Source organism: Salmo salar, chromosome 07, assembly GCF_965601325.2.
Source record: "Salmo salar chromosome 07, fSalSal1, whole genome shotgun sequence".
Taxonomy (NCBI): Eukaryota; Metazoa; Chordata; class Actinopteri; order Salmoniformes; family Salmonidae; genus Salmo; species Salmo salar.
In genome coordinates this window covers 57,555,001-57,573,658 of record NC_138297.1, presented here as the reverse complement: position 1 = coordinate 57,573,658, position 18,658 = coordinate 57,555,001, and the positions used below count along the sequence as shown (strand labels likewise).

Sequence of the window (18,658 nt, the reverse complement as noted above, 5' to 3'; positions counted from 1 at the left end):
CGTGACTCACACATCCCACGCCACGCCATTCACAACCAACCAGTCATACTCTATATCTATCTCACCACTGCACTTATGTAACAGAGGTGGTTTTGTGTATAACCTTGCCAGACCCAAAGTGCCTAGACTTTAGCTCGTCTGGCTAACACAGTCTTGTGGAACAAAGAAGACCCAGGTCAAACCCAGTCAGTTACACACTTACTTACTGTAGAAGTTGCTGTGAATATAAACAGTGCATTTATTATACGTAACTTTTGCAAAGCAAACACATAAATAGGCATTTAAACAATTCAAGTTTTGAAACTACGATCAGTTACTAAGATGTAATTGTGATGATTGCATAACAAATGTAAAATTGCTTATAAGAAACTTTATGTCAATGTGTTTTAGAGTAAGATGATTAGTTAGCCCCACAAAGCAGAGACACACACGTAGTCCAACATTTAGATTACTAACGTGTAATAGGGTCTGTGGGTCTTTTGTTTGGTCTGTTGTGAACATATTTATGTTGCTTAATGTTTGATACTGTTTCTCTGGATCGTTATGTGTCTATGTCCTTGTGTTCTCTCTGTGTGTCCAATGATGAAGCCGTTTGAAAATGTTGTTTATGTGTGAGGGATGATTCTGTATGTATGTTACTACATCTGCCCATACATGTATGCTTCATGTCTGTCTTCTATAATATTGTGGTGCTATTCAATTTGGTGTGTATTGGATGAGAGGTGTTGGCTTCCCTTATTCTGTAGATCACACACACACACACACACACACACACACACACACACACACACACACACACACACACACACACACACACACACACACACACACACACACACACACCATGTTATGTCACATAAAGTGGAAGAGCTATACATCACACTCAGTGCTAAATAATATATAATATGGTAACAGTAGGCATGGGTAGTGTAATACTATATAAAAAATGGAACCAAAGGAGACAGTTACCCAGGCCTTTATTGAGAGCTATAGTGCACCCACATAAGGCAGTACATTCTCAACCAGGCCTATATAGGGCTTCCTCTCTCTTTCATGACTTGTGTGGTCCAATCTCCATACAGCACGGCCCGGCAGGTCCGGCGACGCCCAGGTAACAGCCGCCTCATTGGACAGCGGTCTGAGTGGCAGTGCTTACAGCCTATTGGAGGATGAGGGTGGGACTAATGCCGTGGACAGTGCCATCTTCCAGGTCCCTCGGTTGTGAGTTTGGTTATTGTATATACTGTATTTTACATCCTAATGTTTTGTGCACTCAGTGTATATATTTCTGTATTTTGATATGATCTTGTTCCGGACAGTGGGAAGATTCCAAATGGCACCGACGTGATGATGTCACCAATGTCCAATATGGACTCTGAGGGTAAGTCACAGTGGTGCGTGTGTGTGTGTGTGTGTGTGTGTATACCACCTGGAGGTGGAAGTGTAATTCTATGGTGTGCATGCATGTGTGTGTATAGGTGTGAGTATGTCCTTGTGAGCTTCAGTGTGTACAATATGTGTCAACACCTCCCTCAGATATAACTATGGTTAGCTGGTCTGCTCTCTAGGGCAGGTTTAGTTGAACCCCAGTGTGAGTGTTATGATTGGTGTGAAGTCATAAGTCATCAAGAAGTGACAGCACCAGTCACATTCATCTGACCTTATGAGCATACTTCATACAGTACTGACACGTGTCATGGAAGGAACACTCTAGTGATCAGAGGAGGAAGGGGAGGACCATCATCTTTATTGAATTTCATTAAAATAGTGAAACATTAAAAAAGTTATCCTTTTAGATAAAACTATACTAAATATATTCACGACAGCAAATCATTTATTAAAACACTGTTTTGCAATGAAGGTCGACAGTAGACGCAACAGCACTCTGTAGGATAGCAATATGGTGTAGCCGGAGCACAGCTAATTTCCGTCCCCTTCTGGGTACATTGACTTCAATACAAAACCTAGGAGGCTATTGGTTCTCAGCACCTTCCATAGACTTACACAGTAATTATGACAACTTCCAGAGGACGTCCTCCAACGTATCAGAGCTCTTGCAGTATGAACTGACATGTCATCCACCCAATCAAAGGATCAGATAATGAATCTAGTACTGAAAGCATAAGCTACAGCTAGCTAGCACTGCAGTGCATAACATGTGGTGAGTAGTTGACTCAAAGAGGAAGACAATAGTTGAACAGTTTTGAACAAATTCATTTCTTTAAAAATGAAGGAGAGAGCGATATATTTAGTTGTATTTTTTTCACTTTCACTTAGCTAGCGAATGCAGCTAGCTAGTTTAGCCTACTCAAACAAACCGGCTCAAACAGAGAGGGATGCAATGTTAGCTAGCTGGATATGGCTATCCAACACTGGAACTTTTCCAAGTCAAGGTAAGCTTTTGGTTTGATTAATTTATTGCCACAGGGGCCCGCTGGTGTAACTGCTAAACTGCTTGCTGCTGACTGTACACTGCACTGCATGATTATAGCGGGTTTACTAACACATTAGTTCTAGTGGCTATGTTGACTATGACGTTAATATGGTGACAACGATGTAGGCTGTGTGTAGCAGTTAGCAGTTATGATATGAAGGTTTGGCTTGGAAAGTTTGTTTTGCCTGGTCACAGGCAGCTAATGCAGTGAAATCCACAAGTGAAGGGAAAAGGTGAGAGGAGGAGAGCATGTAGATGTGATAAGGGATTACACAACGATCAAAGGGATCAAAGTGAACTGTGTTTGTATGTGATCACGGGTGTATTCATTCCGCCGATTCTGTTGAAAAAAAAAGTTTCTTAAATGGAAGCAAACGGAACGAAACGGGGGATCAACATACCTGAATTTGTCCAATGAAAACTCTCATATTCAATTGTTGGACTAATGATTACACCCTAGCTCAGCTAGAGGCAGGCAAGAGTGAATGTGTCAATGTCTGTCACTTTGATTACTCAAATTTCCCTCCACCTGTGCACCTACATTGTAAACTTGCATTCACAGACTAGGTTGTAGCAACCTCATGATGGGTACAGGGAAAATTGTAGTATCATGTAGTAGCTAAACCTATTGCTGTTACATTGAATTGGGTGAATGGAATATGACTGACAGTCATCCAATGTGCTGTAATAGAAATAAGGCCATGCTCGTAAATTTTTTTGTTGTTGTCCTCCCTCATCTTAAAACGGCACCGACCTCCACGTGTGTGTGTGTGTGTGTGTGTGTGTGTGTGTGTGTGTGTGTGTGTGTGTGTGTGTGTGTGTAGGTAAGACCCAGGTAATGGGAGAGATCAAGATAGCTCTGAGGAAGGAGCTGAAGACAGAGGGAGACCAGCTGGTGTTGGAGATCCTCCAGTGCAGAAACATCACCTACAAGTTCAAGTCTCCAGACCACCTGCCAGGTACTGCTATATGCACATGTACATTACACACAAACATGTACACACACACACGTTTACACACTCATGTCGATGCACATTCGCTCGCACACAAACAAACACTCAAATGCTACAGATACATGTGAATTCAGGTACACACACACACATATAGAAGATAACTCTTTTGTGACAAATGTAGTGTGTGTTTATATGAGTGCAAGTGTGTGTGTCTACAGACCTCTATGTGAAGCTGTATGTGGTGAACATTGCGACCCAGAAGAGGATCATCAAGAAGAAGACCCGGGTATGTCGTCACGACCGCGAGCCCTCCTTCAACGAGACCTTCAGATTCTGCATGAACCCCACCGGCCACTCTCTGCAGGTCTGTCTGTCTGTCTGTCTGTCTGTCTGTCTGTCTGTCTGTCTGTCTGTCTGTCTGTCTGTCTGTCTGTCTGTCTGTCTGTCTGTCTGTCTGTCTGTCTGTCTGTCTGTCTGTCTGTCTGTCTGTCTGTCTGTCTGTCTGTCTGTCTGTCTGTCTGTCTGTCTGTCTGTCTGAATGTCTATTTACCTCGTGCATCTCTTTTCTTGTCTTAGATACTGTTATATGACATTTAAAGTATAATACGTAAGATGCTCGTATGTGTGCTGTACTGCTGCCCCCTATATCACATGCTCTGTGTGTCACGCTGGATATGAACTCTTGTGACAGAAAGTTACATAAATCGAGTAGCTGGCCAGCTCGCTCACACGCAATGTTTGGTCCTGGTTACCAAGAATACTCTGGATCAAAGTGTCTGCTAGATGTCTGTTCTAAACAGGACTCTTCTCTCTCAAATCAAATCAAATTGTATTTATCACATGCGCAGAATACAACAGGTCTAGTAGACCTTACAGTGAAATGCTTACTTACAAGCCCTTAACCAACAATGCAGTTCTAAGAAAATACAAAGAAAAATACCTAAAATTAAAAAGTCAGAGATAAGAATAACAAATAATTAAAGAGCAGCAGTAAATAACAGTAGCGAGGCTATATAAAGGGGGTAGCGGTACAGAGTTAATGTGTGGTGGCACCGGTGTCTAGGTAATTGAGGTAAATTGTACATCTACAGTACTGTAGGTAGAGTTATTAAAGTGACTATGCATAGATAATAACAACGAGTAGCAGCAGCGTATGGGGGGGGGGGGGCAATGCAAATAGTCGGGGTAGCCATTTGATTAGCTGTTCAGGAGTCTTATGGCTTGAGGGTAGAAGCTATTTAGAAGCTTCTTGGACCTAGACTTGGCGCTCCGGGTACTCTGTCCAGCTCTTCTTGGTGTCTAACTCTTTTCTGTCCAGCTCTTCCTGGTGTCTAACTCTTCTCTCTCCTCTGTCCAGCTCTTCCTGGTGTCTAACTCTTCTCTGTCCAGCTCTTCCTGGTGTCTAACTCTTCTCTCTCCTCTGTCCAGCTCTTCCTGGTGTCTAACGCTTCTCTCTCCTCTCTCCTGCTCTTCCTGGTGTCTAACTCTTCTCTGTCCAGCTCTTCCTGGTGTCTAACTCTTCTCTCTCCTCTGTCCAGCTCTTCCTGGTGTCTAACTCTTCTCTCTCCTCTGTCCAGCTCTTCCTGGTGTCTAACTCTTCTCTCTCCTCTCTCCTGCTCTTCCTGGTGTCTAACTCTTTTCTGTCCAGCTCTTCCTGGTGTCTAACACTTCTCTGTCCAGCTCTTCCTGGTGTCTAACTCTTCTCTCTCCTCTCTCCTGCTCTTCCTGGTGTCTAACTCTTTTCTGTCCAGCTCTTCCTGGTGTCTAACTCTTCTCTCTCCTCTGTCCAGCTCTTCCTGGTGTCTAACTCTTTTCTCTCCTCTGTCTAGCTCTTCCTGGTGTCTAACTCTTTTCTCTCCTCTGTCCAGCTCTTCTCTGTCCAGCTCTTCCTGGTGTCTAACTCTTCTCTCTCCTCTGTCCAGCTCTTCCTGGTGTCTAACTCTTCTCTCTCCTCTGTCCAGCTCTTCCTGGTGTCTAACTCTTCTCTCTCCTCTGTCCAGCTCTTCCTGGTGTCTAACTCTTCTCTCTCCTCTGTCCAGCTCTTCCTGGTGTCTAACTCTTCTCTCTCGTCTGTCCAGCTCTTCCTGGTGTCTAACTCTTCTCTCTCCTCTGTCCAGCTCTTCCTGGTGTCTAACTCTTCTCTCCTCTGTCCAGCTCTTCCTGGTGTCTAACTCTTTTCTGTCCAGCTCTTCCTGGTGTCTAACTCTTCTCTGTCCAGCTCTTCCTGGTGTCTAACGCTTCTCTCTCCTCTCTCCTGCTCTTCCTGGTGTCTAACTCTTCTCTGTCCAGCTCTTCCTGGTGTCTAACTCTTCTCTCTCCTCTGTCCAGCTCTTCCTGGTGTCTAACTCTTCTCTCTCCTCTCTCCTGCTCTTCCTGGTGTCTAACTCTTTTCTGTCCAGCTCTTCCTGGTGTCTAACTCTTCTCTGTCCAGCTCTTCCTGGTGTCTAACTCTTCTCTCTCCTCTCTCCTGCTCTTCCTGGTGTCTAACTCTTTTCTGTCCAGCTCTTCCTGGTGTCTAACTCTTCTCTCTCCTCTCTCCAGCTCTTCCTGGTGTCAAACTCTTCTCTCTCCTCTGGCCAGCCCTTCCTGGTGTCTAACTCTTCTCTCTCCTCTGTCCAGCTCTTCCTGGTGTCTAACTCTTCTCTCTCCTCTGTCCAGCTCTTCCTGGTATCTAACTCTTCTCTCTCCTCGGCCGCCCTCCGGGCACCCGCCGCTCTTCCTGGTGTCTAACTCTTCTCTCTCCTCTGGCCAGCCCTTCCTGGTGTCTAACTCTTCTCTCTCCCGTCCAGCTCTTCCTGGTGTCTAACTCTTCTCTCTCCTCTGTCCAGCTCTTCCTGGTATCTAACTCTTCTCTCTCCTCTGGCCAGCCCTTCCTGGTGTCTAACTCTTCTCTCTCCTCTGTCCAGTTCTTCCTGTTGTCTAACTCTTCTCTCGCCTCTGTCCAGCTCTTCCTGGTGTCCAATGGGGGGAAGTTCATTAAGAAGACCCTGATCGGAGAGGCCTACATCTGGCTGGATAAGGTGGACGTGCGGAAGCGAGTGGTCAGCTGGCACAAACTGCTGGCTAGCTCTGCTCAGATCCACTCCTAAAGAACCTACAATTAACCTTGTCTATTCTATAGGCTCTTAACTCACAGAGAGAAAGACGAGGATGGCTAGGGCGCTCGAGTTTACTGTCTCCATCACTGATCCACTATTTATGGACGTACTGGACATACTCACAGGTCCACCACTGGGGTGGGGGCGAGGACCGTTAGAGTGCGGGAGTTAGACATCTCTTACGTATCCTGTGGATCTTGAGTTTTGGTGTCAAGGGTCAGGGGTCAGAGTTTGAATTGCTTGAGCTGTGACTGGGGATTGGGGAGAGAACCTTTGTTTGACATGCATTTGGCGATAAGGGTCGTGGGGTGGAAGTAGGTATGTGTTTACAGGAAATTACCTTGTGTTTACAGGAAGTAGTGTAGCCAGGGGAGGGAGGAGGACATTGAGGCAACAAAGCAAGAACAGAATCAACCAGGTATTACATACACGCTCACACACACAGTCACAAACACATTCAAACACACCACAAAGAAAGATGATCGTAAGAGACTGACACATAAATACAGGGGATGGACACGTTTAAATTCTCTCATTGCTTTATTTGACTGAAGATGTTTTTATTTATGAATGAAATTATAACTACCTGTGGATTCCCCTCATGGCATTCTATATTGTTAGAAGAATTTAATTCATTTATGAAGCATTTTGGGAATTAAATGTTGAAGATTTATTCTATGGAGATTGCACCTCTTATTTTTGTATTATAATTATGATTATTAGAGTTTTATTGATTATTCTCCTCAATTGTTTAAGTACTGAATGATGAATGAAGAATTTTGAATCCAGGGACGCACAGTATATTTTGTGACATACTCTCACTTTAATTCTAATTGTCCATTTGAAATGACTCCCTCATCTGGCCCTTGACAAGCATGTTTTTACATTTTGGGACAACAATATTTCCCTTTCTCTTCTTTCTCTAGATGTAAATTTAGATGCTGATATATCAGATATATTATATAAACATTGTTCTAAGTATAATTGGTGTGGTTTAAACAGACTGGGTAGTCTTGTGCACAGGGTCATGTTTATTAGGCACCAAATGGAAGAAAACAGACTGAAACAAGGAGGGGACTACCTGCTGTTGTCCAGGAAGAAATGCTCATTTTAGTTTTCAGTTGCAAAATGTTAAGGTTGGGTGACCTAATGAACGTGACAGTGAAAAGTTGCATTGTTGCCTATGAGGTTGACTTTGTATATAGTTGAGTACACTGTCGTTGTGAGAGATAAATAGATATATTCTTATCACAGACAATCCGTTGTGGATGATTGTGGCTTAATGTATTATTTTTGGAATGTGAAATATTGGGCACAGGTTTTAGCTGTGATTCAAGCCTGTTTTTTCTCATAGTAAGATACACAGTGAACTGCTATGCATAAGACTAGCGTAGTTCTGACTTCTCCTTACATTCACACATTTGAAATATCTCTTCACATGCACACTGTCATGTTTTACTTAGCACTTTGTCAAGTTATGGAATGTATAGATGAATATACAGTATGTCCCCACTCGTAGAGAAATATAATATATATATATATATAAGTATATCAAATGAATATATTAAATAAATTATATAGTCATATATTATAGTAATATAATATAGTTGACCATATAGTATAGTAAAGTGTGTCCCATGGTTCATATATCAGGGTCCCCTCCAAACAGTTGTCTATCTATACATTGGATGGGTGGGTGGGGTGGGGGAGTTAGTGGATGCGGCATGCTTTGGACTGTTTCTGTTGGTATGTCTATCTCCATCACATGTCTAGGTACAAACTATCCTATTGGGGTTCTCTGTTTGTCTATGGGGAGAGGTTGGTAGCTGGGTCTATTGTTTGTAGGTGAGTTCAATCAAAGTTGCTTTGATTAAGAAATGCTACAATGATTACATTTTGGTATTTTTTTCATAGTCCTGGTGACACATTATTTTGCTATGGGCTGGTGTGCATCTCTAAGCTATGGACCTGTGAGGTTTGAAGGTGTGTAACATGGCTTTCAGTTGAAAGGACACACTCAGAGTGATGTCCTGCCTAGGGTCAAGGTGTGTGAGGGCTGGTTGGTTTGATAGTGACCTTTTGACCTTTGATCTTTGCCAAACATTGACCAAACACCACAGGTTTTATCCAGCTGATTCTATGCAACATAGACTTCGTGTTGTGTCTGACTTATATGAGTCAATCTAGATTCTACAGTCTGAGTTAGCAATGCATTTTAAGGGACAATGGGTTATTCTGTTTGTGTATTGTTCACATGTATATTTTTTTTTACTGCTTTCAAGTTTGGGAATGAATAAGAACATATAACTTTTAAGATTTGATTTGTATAAGTATGCTTTCTCATACTGTTAAATGCAACTTTATTTATTGCACATAAGCTGTTGTTTTCATATGTTTTTTACATCATCACATGTTAGATGTACAGTACATAGCTAATTGGAAAGGTATTTTGTTTTCAGCAAAATTATCCAGTGCTTGTATTTCAACCCAGAATCTCAGTCTTCAGCCCAATGTCCCAGCAGACTCTCTCTCACACACACACACACACACACACACACACACAGTAGTGACTCATTTACATTTACATTTTAGTCATTTAGCAGACGCTCTTATCCAGAGCGACTTACAGTAGTGAATGCATACATTTCTTACGTTTTTTTTTTTTTTTCCTGTGCTGGCCCCCCGTGGGAATCGAACCCACAACCCTGGCGTTGCAAACACCATGCTCTACCAACTGAGCTACACATAGACTAGAATCTAAGGATACACTTTCTTAACACCAGAGACACATTCCCACCAGATTCCAGCTTTTCACTGAGTTTTTACGCACCCCCACTTTTAAATAGTTGTATTTTTCCAGTATATATGTAATTTGAAAAATGACCAAAAAAAGTTGAACAATGTAATGACTTGATGTTCTATCTAAAATGGTTACCCACCTGAGATGGATCCTTTTTGATACAAGCGTGGGTGAGTAGTTTCTCCATACCACACCATGCATGGCCAAGTCCTCCTGAAAGTGACCTCCCTTTCCTATGTGTGTGGTCTAGCTAAGATATACACACACACACACACACACACACACACACACACACACACACACACCGGAAATGCCATCTCTTTGTTTCCTACCTTGTAAATACATATATTTTTTTTCTACAAGAGGAAACCGAAATATTTCCTTGATATCTGACATTAACGCATATGATCACGGGATGAAAACACAAGCAGTATGTTACTCTCTTGACATGGCAGAATACCTACAGGAGATATTTGGAGTAAAGACCTTATAAACCTTGTCCTTACACCGGACACAACAGAGTTTTACCAGAGTATACAAACACAGACAAACCTTATCTTATCAACTCAAGTAGTTGCAGGAGAATTTAAATGTGCTCACAACAATGGATGTTGCATGTTTAGTTGGTGGTTCGTTCATACTATTTTTGTGTCCAGAAATTCTATTTAAAAAGAAAGATAGACAGAGAGATCAAACGTTACGAGGGGAACGAAATTCTGAAGAATAATTCTCAGATTATTTAAAGATGTATGCTGACTGTACAAAGATTATGCTTGTAAAATCCGTCTGGTTTTCCACTTCTATGTAAACAGAAAAATCTAATGTCATGGTTTTGTGATTGTACACAGGAGGTATTGATAAATTATGCAAATTGTGCTGTAAAAACAACGGCTGTTGCCCCAAGTCTAAATATTAAATATCTGTACAAATAAAACAAGGTGGGTGTTTCTTTGTATATTGATTTCCTGACAATGTTTTTGTATGTGATATGTGATGATAGCTATGCATACATCTACCAAGGCATTCCAACATAATATCATCTAAAGTGTGTAGCATATTATACAGCCATCTCAGTTTATTTAATCATTATTGTTCTGTCAAATCCAAAAAGTATATTCCTCTTATACTCGTCTTGTTGTCCTGCTGATTATCATACAAGCAACGAATACTGAAGTACTGAAAATTAATATGGGAAAGTTGATCACCTTGTTAACCCTTTAAAGCCCAATGTTACATATATGTAACAGTGTCTTTAAACACCTGGTAAAGTGTCTGAACCCGATCAGTACATAAAAGGAAGCCACGATCGTCAAGAAGAGATCCTATTATACACTTGACACTTACACGTTCAGAGATTGGCGCTGAAAATGGTGGACTTCAACAATGGTAAAAAAGTGAATTATGTTTCTCCGAATTGTGTTGTAAATTGTCAAAAAGGTGAGTTTCTGAAATTCAATACATTTCTAGGAAAAATATTTATTCTTGGTGTAGTATAGTCACTTAAAAGTTTGTTCCGTATATGTAACATTGGGCAATAAGTGATGCAAACAACACAATTGCATTGATTCTTTTGTATTTCAAAATGTTTAGTATTCATTTTTTTCCAGAAATATGTTGTCTGTTAATTTGTATGGCAGCAATTTGAACTAGTTGGATGTCCTATCAGGCAAGAAGAGAACACGAGGAGTATGCAAATGAGATTCTCCCAATTCATTTTCTCAACTCCTCCGTCCTCTGTACTCTCCTCACTTCCTTCACTAGTGTGCCATCATGCACATGACATGGACAGGGGTGGAATCCCAAATGAAATGTGTATAGTAGTAGTAAAAAGGGATTTAGCTAGTTGTACTAGACATGTCATAGATAAAAGGATAAGTAGCATATCGTTTTTTAATATGTGCAAGCTTTTCTCTTCTGAGTAAACAACAGCTGTTTCAAAGGGGGGTGTGGTGGATCTCAAAACTCTTCCGCAATGTACTCAGGTAGGATACTCTTGTGCTTCCTCTGCGAGACGAGGCTTTCGAGGAGGCGAGGACACTCCTCCGTTCGCCTACTAACTAATTGAAATGTATATAGTTCTGTCCTTGAGCTGTTCTTGTCTATTAATGCTCTGTATTATGCCATGTTTCATGTTTTGTGGGGACCCCTGGAAGAGTAGTTATTGCTTTTGCAACAGCTAATGGGGATCCTAATAAAATACAAAAAAAAAAGAATAATTGACACTCCCTCGACCACTCATCGGTTTCCCGGGTCATGGAGGAGAGAGGACGGAGGAGTCAAAGAGAGGACCATCTTTTTCCCTAATGAGAATATCCCCAAGAAAGTATTCAATTCTCAGTTGCAGAAACTATGGCTTTTCACTCCAACCAACTCTAAATGCACATTCAGAAGTTGCTCACTTGAGTTGGACCAAGGACTGTCAAGGCTTTCACAAGCAACCCTCCTCTCTGTTTGGTAAGTCCTCAAGATCAATCATTTTCCTTGTCAATAGCCTACTCAAATTAAACAATGGTCGGTTTCCCATGCTCAGACTTTGCATCAACCAATGGTTGTGTGCCACGTAATCGACTGTGCTGTCGGGCACCAGATTGTTATAACATATGATGTGGTTAGCTGATACGTAAAATACCTATTCAAGCGTTTTAAGATCTGGCAGGCGTCAGCAACGCCTGGGCAAAGGAACACGCCCAATGACTTCATAGAAAACCTCACATTAAAACTATATATGACTATATTGTTTAGAATAGTCATAGGAAAAGTTACGCTGGGTGTCTGCATGTGAGTCTAATTGACCTAATATGTGGTAGTGAAGGGAGGCATGGTCATGAAGTACCACAAGATGGCACTACAGGTCTACCCTGGTCACGACCAAACTACTTATGGGCCCGGGAACCTTCCATTTATGTTGAACAATTGAACACCAATACATATTGCATATTGTACTTTTTAATATGTGTTGAGTCATGCACAATGAGCATAGGGGACATAGGGGGGGATTTGCTCTAAACAGCTGATCAGTGATACCTCCATTGTAACTACCTCTCCTCCTGCACTCATTGTTTAGAGTTGAAACACAAGTTTCGATAGAAGCTTAGACCCTCCTCTTTATTTATTTCTAGTTATTGAGATGTTTATTTATACCCTGTTTGTACATTTATTTTGGGATTTTTTTAATGTTTCAAATGGGTGTGAGTTGAGTCTATATGGGTGTGAGGTGAGCCTTTTTATTTAACCTTTATTTAACTAGGCAAGTCAGTTAAGATCAAATTCTTATTTACAATGACGGCCTACCGAAAGGCAAAAGGCCTCCTGCGGGGACGGGGGCTGGGATAATAAAAAAATAATATATATATATATATATATATATATATATATATATATATATATATATATCTATATATACACACTGCTCAAAAAAATAAAGGGAACACTAAAATAACACATCCTAGATCTGAATGAATGAAATAATCTTATTAAATACTTTTTTCTTTACATAGTTGAATGTGCTGACAACAAAATCACACAAAAATAATCAATGGAAATCCAATTTATCAACCCATGGAGGTCTGGATTTGGAGTCACACTCAAAATTAAAGTGGAAAACCACACTACAGGCTGATCCAACTTTGATGTAATGTCCTTAAAACAAGTCAAAATGAGGCTTAGTAGTGTGTGTGGCCTCCACGTGCCTGTATGACCTCCCTACAACGCCTGGGCATGCTCCTGATGAGGTGGCGGATGGTCTCCTCAGGGATCTCCTCCCAGACCTGGACTAAAGCATCAGCCAACTCCTGGACAGTCTGTGGTGCAACGTGGCGTTGGTGGATGGAGCGAGACATGATGTCCCAGATGTGCTCAATTGGATTCAGGTCTGGGGAACGGGCGGGCCAGTCCATAGCATCAATGCCTTCTTCTTGCAGGAACTGCTGACACACTCCAGCCACATGAGGTCTAGCATTGTCTTGCATTAGGAGGAACCCAGGGCCAACCGCACCAGCATATAGTCTCACAAGGGGTCTGAGGATCTCATCTCGGTACCTAATGGCAGTCAGGCTACCTCTGGCGAGCACATGGAGGGCTGTGCGGCCCCCCAAAGAAATGCCATCCCACACCATGACTGACCCATCGCCAAACCAGTCATGCTGGAGGATGTTGCAGGCAGCAGAACGTTCTCCACGGCGTCTCCAGACTCTGTCACGTCTGTCACATGTGCTCAGTGTGAACCTGCTTCATCTGTGAAGAGCACAGGGCGCCAGTGACAAATTTGCCAATCTTGGTGTTCTCTGGCAAATGCCAAACGTCCTGCACGGTGTTGGGCTGTAAGCACAACCCCCACCTGTGGACGTCGGGCCCTCATACCACCCTCATGGAGTCTATTTCTGACCGTTTGAGCAGACACATGCACATTTGTGGCCTGCTGGAGGTCATTTTGCAGGGCTCTGGCAGTGCTCCTCCTGCTCCTCCTTGCAAGAAGGCGGAGGTAGCGGTCCTGCTGCTCGGTTGTTGCCCTCATACGGCCTCCTCCACGTCTCCTGATGTACTGGCCTGTCTCCTGGTAGCGCCTCCATGCTCTGGACACTACGCTGACAGACACAGCAAACCTTCTTGCCACAGCTCGCATTGATGTGCCATCCTGGATGAGCTGCACTACCTGAGCCACTTGTGTGGGTTGTAGACTCCGTCTCATGCTACCACTAGAGTGAAAGCACCGCCAGCATTCAAAAGTGACCAAAACATCAGCCAGGAAGCATAGGAACTGAGAAGTGGTCTGTGGTTACCACCTGCAGATCCACTCCTTTATTGGGGGTGTCTTGCTAATTGCCTATAATTTCCACCTGTTGTCTATTCCATTTGCACAACAGCATGTGAAATGTATTGTCAATCAGTGTTGCTTCCTAAGTGGACAGTTTGATTTCGCAGAAGTGTGATTGACTTGGAGTTACATTGTGTTGTTTAAGTGTTCCCTTTATTTTTTTGAGCAGTATATATATATATATATATATATATATATATATATATATATATATATATATATATATATGACAAAACACACATCACGACAAGAGAGACCGAGACAACAACATAGCAAGGCAGCAACACATGACAACACAGTATGGTAGCAACACAACATGGTACCAACACAAAACATGTTACAAACATTATTGGCCACAGACAACAGCTCAAAGGGCAAAAAGGTAGAGACAACAATACATCACGCAAAGCAGCCACAACTGTCAGTAAGTGTCTATGATTGAGTCTTTGAATGAAGAGATTGAGATTAAAGTGTCCAGTTTGAGTGTTTGTTGCAGCTCGTTCCAGTCGCTAGCTGCAGCGAACTGAAAAGAGGAGCGACCCAGGGATGTGTGTGCTTTGGGGACCTTTAACAGAATGTGACTGTCAGAACGGGTGTTGTATGTGGAAGATGAGAGCTGCAGTAGATATCTCAGATAGAGGGGAGTGAGGCCTAACAGGGTTTTATAAAAAAGCATCAACCAGTGGGTCTTGCGACGGGTATACAGAGATTACCAGTTTACAGAGGAGTATAGAGTGCAGTGACGTGTCTTATAAGCAGCATGTGTGGCAAATCTGATGGCCGAATGGTAAAGAACATCTAGCCACTCGAGAGCACCATTACCTGCCGATCTATAAATGATGTCTCCGTAATCTAGCATGGGTAGGATGGTCATCTGAATCAGGGTTAGTTTGGCAGCTGGGGTGAAAGAGGAGCGATTACGATAGAGGAAACCAAGTCTAGATTTATCTTTAGCCTGCAGCTTTGATATGTGCTGAGAGAAGGACTGTGTACCGTCTAGTCATACTCCCAAGTACTTGTATGAGGTGACTACCTCTAAACACTCAGAGGTAGTAATCACACCTGTGGGAAGAGGGGTATTCTTCTTACCAATTGCATACCAGATTGCATACCAGAGAAAATACTATAGACATCAAGAAAGCCAGTCAGTTGAAACTGGAGCAGCAGCACAGCCAGGTGGACTGGGGACAACAAGGAGTCATCATTCCAGGTAGTCCTGAGGCATGGTCCTAGGGCTCAGGTCCTCCGAGAGAGAGAGAGAGAGAAAGAAAGAAAGAAAGAAAGAAAGAAAGAAAGAAAGAAAGAAAGAAAGAAAGAAAGAAGAAAGAAGAAAGAAAGAAGAAAGAAAGAAAGAGAGAATTAGAGAGAGCATACATAAATTCACACAGGACACCGGATAAGACAGGAGAAATGCTCCAGATATAACAGACTGACCCTAGCCCCCCGACACATAAACTGCTGCAGCATAAATACTGGAGGCTGAGACAGGAGGGGTCAGGAGACACTGTGGCCCCATCCGATGATACCCCCGGACAGGGCCAAACAGGCAGGATATAACCCCACCCACTTTGCCAAAGCACAGCCCCCACACCACTAGAGGGATATCTTCAACCACCAACTTACCATCCTGAGACAAGGCCGAGTATAGCCCACAAAGATCTCCGCACGGCGCAACCCAAGGGGGGGGGGGGGGGGGGGGGCGCCAACCCAGACAGGAAGACCACGTCAGTGACTCAACCCACTCAAGTGACGCACCCCTCCTAGGGACGGCATGGAAGAGCACCAGTAAGCCAGTGACTCAGCCCCTGTAATAGGGTTAGAGGCAGAGAATCCCAGTGGAAAGAGGGGAACCGGCCAGGCAAAGACAGCAAGGGCGGTTCGTTGCTCCAGTGCCTTTCCATTCACCTTCACACTCCTGGGCCAGACTACACTCAATCATAGGACCAACTGAAGAGATGAGTCTTCAATAAAGACTTAAAGGTTGAGACTGAGTCTGCGTCTCTCACATGGGTAGGCAGACCATTCCATAAAAATGGAGCTCTATAGGAGAAACCCTGCCTCCAGCTGTTTGCTTAGAAATTCTAGGGACAATTAGGAGGCCTGCATCTTGTGACCGTAGCAAACGTCTAGGTATGTATGGCAGGACCAAATCGGAAAGATAGGTAGGAGCAAGCCCTTGTAATGCTTTGTAGGTTAGCAGTAAAACCTTGAAATCAGCCGTAGCCTTAACAGGAAGCCAGTGTAGAGAGGCTAGCACTGGAGTAATATGATCACATTTTTCGGTTTTAGTCAAGATTCTAGCAGCCGTGTTTAGCACTAACTGAAGTTTATTTAGTGCTTTATCCGGGTAGCCAGAAAGTAGAGCATTGCAGTAGTCTAACCTAGAAGTAGCAAAAGCATGGATACATTTTTCTCCATCATTTTTGGACAGAAAATGTCTGATTTTTGCAATGTTACGTAAATGGAAAAAAGCTGTCCTTGAAACAGTCTTGATATGTTCGTCAAAAGAGAGATCAGGGTCCAGAGTAACGCCGAGGTCCTTCACAGTTTTATTTGAGACAACTGTACAACCATCAAGATTAATTGTCAGATTCAACACAGAAGATATCTTTGTTTCTTGGGACCTAGAACAAGCATCTCTGTTTTGTCCGAGTTTAAAAGTACAACGTTTGCAGCCATCCACTTCTTTATGTCTGAAACACAGGCTTCCAGCAAGGGCAATTTTGGGGCGTCACCATGTTTCATTGAAATGTACAGCTGTGTGTCATCCGCATAGCAGTGAAAGTTAACATTATGTTTTTGAATGACATCCCCAAGAGGTAAAATATATAGTGGTCCTTAAACAGAACCTTGAGGAACACCGAAATTTACAGTTGATTTGTCAGAGGACAAACCATTCACAGAGAAAAACTGATATCTTTCCAACAGATAAGATCTAAACCAGGCCAGAACTTGTCCGTGTAGACCAATTTGGGTTTCTAATCTCTCCAAAAGATTGTGGTGATCGATGGTATCAAAAGCAGCACTAAGGTCTAGGAGCACGAGGACAGATGCAGAGCCTCGGTCTGATGCCATTACTTAAAAGGTAATTTACCACCTTCACAAGTGCAGTCTTAGTGCTATGATGGGGTCTAAAACCAGACTGAAGCATTTTGTATACATTGTTTTCTTCAGGAAGGCAGTGAGTTGCTGCGCATCAGCTTTTTAATTTTTTTTGAGAGGAATGGGAGATTCGATATAGGCCGATGTTTTTTTTTATATTTTCTGGGTCAAGGTTTGGCTTTTTCAAGAGAGGCTTTATTACTGCCACTTTTAGTGAGTTTGGTACACATCCGGTGGATAGAGAGCAGTTTATTATGTTCAACAAAGGAGGGCCAAGCACAGGAAGCAGCTCTTTCAGTAGTTTAGTTGGAATAGGGTCCAGTATGCAGCTTGAAGATTTAGAGGCCATGATTATTTTCATCATTGTGTCAAGAGATATAGTACTAAAACACTTGAGTGTCTCCCTTGATCCTAGGTCCTGGCAGAGTTGTGCAGACTCAGGACAACTGAGCTTTGGAGGAATACGCAGATTTAAAGAGGAGTCCGTAATTTGCATCTAATGATCATGATCTTTTCCTCAAAGAAGTTCATGAATTTATTACTGCTGAAGTGAAAGCCATCCTCTCTTGGGGAATGTTGCTTTTTAGTTAGCTTTGCGACAGTATCAAAATGAAATTTCGGATTGTTCTTATTTTCCTCAATTAAGTTGGAAAAATAGGATGATTGAGCAGCAGTGAGGGCTCTCGATACTGCACGGTACTGTCTTTCCAAGCTAGTCGGAAGACACACCAAAGACACACTTTGGTGTGGCGCCATTTCCATTCCAATTTTCTGGAAGCTTGCTTCAGAGCTCGTGTATTTTCTGTATACCAGGGAGCTAGTTTCTTATGACAAATGTTTTCAGTTTTTAGGGGTGCAACTGCATCTAGGGTATTGCGCAAGGTTAAATTGAGTTCCTCAGTTAGGTGGTTAACTGATTTTTGTCCTCTGACGTCCTTGGGTAGGCAGAGGGAGTCTGGAAGGGCATCTAGGAATCTTTGGGTTGTCTGAGAATTTATAGCACGACTTTTGGTGCTCCTTGGTTGGGGTCTGAGTAGATTATTTGTGGCGATTGCAAACGTAATAAAATGGTGGTCCGATAGTCCAGGATTATGAGGAAAAACATTAAGATCCACAACATTTATTCCATGGGACAAAACTAGGTCCAGAGTATGACTGTGGCAGTGAGTAGGTCCGGAGACATGTTGGACAAATCCCACTGAGTCGATGATGGCTCCGAAAGCCTTTTGGAGTGGGTCTGTGGACTTTTCCAGGTGAATATTAAAGTCACCAAAAAATTGAATATTATCTGCTATGACTACAAGGTCCGATAGGAATTCAGGGAACTCAGTGAGGAACGCTGTATATGGCCCAGGAGGCCTGTAAACAGTAGCTATAAAAAGTGATTGAGTAGGCTGCATAGATTTCATGACTATAAGCTCAAAAGACGAAAACGTCGGGGTTTTTTTTGTAAATTGA

At 42.6% G+C, this 18,658-nt stretch overlaps 1 protein-coding gene across 3 annotated transcripts in view; it reads left to right on the top strand.

The window, feature by feature from the left end:
* LOC106597326 (protein piccolo) overlaps positions 1 to 10,240 on the top strand; it is a 65,796-nt gene extending 55,556 nt beyond the window's left edge. For all 3 annotated transcript variants that reach the window (XM_082977788.1, XM_082977787.1, XM_045722240.2), the window contains 5 exons: positions 1,083 to 1,221; positions 1,320 to 1,381; positions 3,259 to 3,393; positions 3,606 to 3,751; positions 6,333 to 10,240. In XM_082977788.1, the coding sequence (XP_082833914.1) occupies positions 1,083 to 1,221; positions 1,320 to 1,381; positions 3,259 to 3,393; positions 3,606 to 3,751; positions 6,333 to 6,476 (626 nt within the window). In that variant the 3' untranslated portion in view covers positions 6,477 to 10,240. The remainder of the gene's footprint in view (positions 1 to 1,082; positions 1,222 to 1,319; positions 1,382 to 3,258; positions 3,394 to 3,605; positions 3,752 to 6,332) is intronic.
* The last annotated feature ends 8,418 nt before the right edge of the window (positions 10,241 to 18,658 follow it).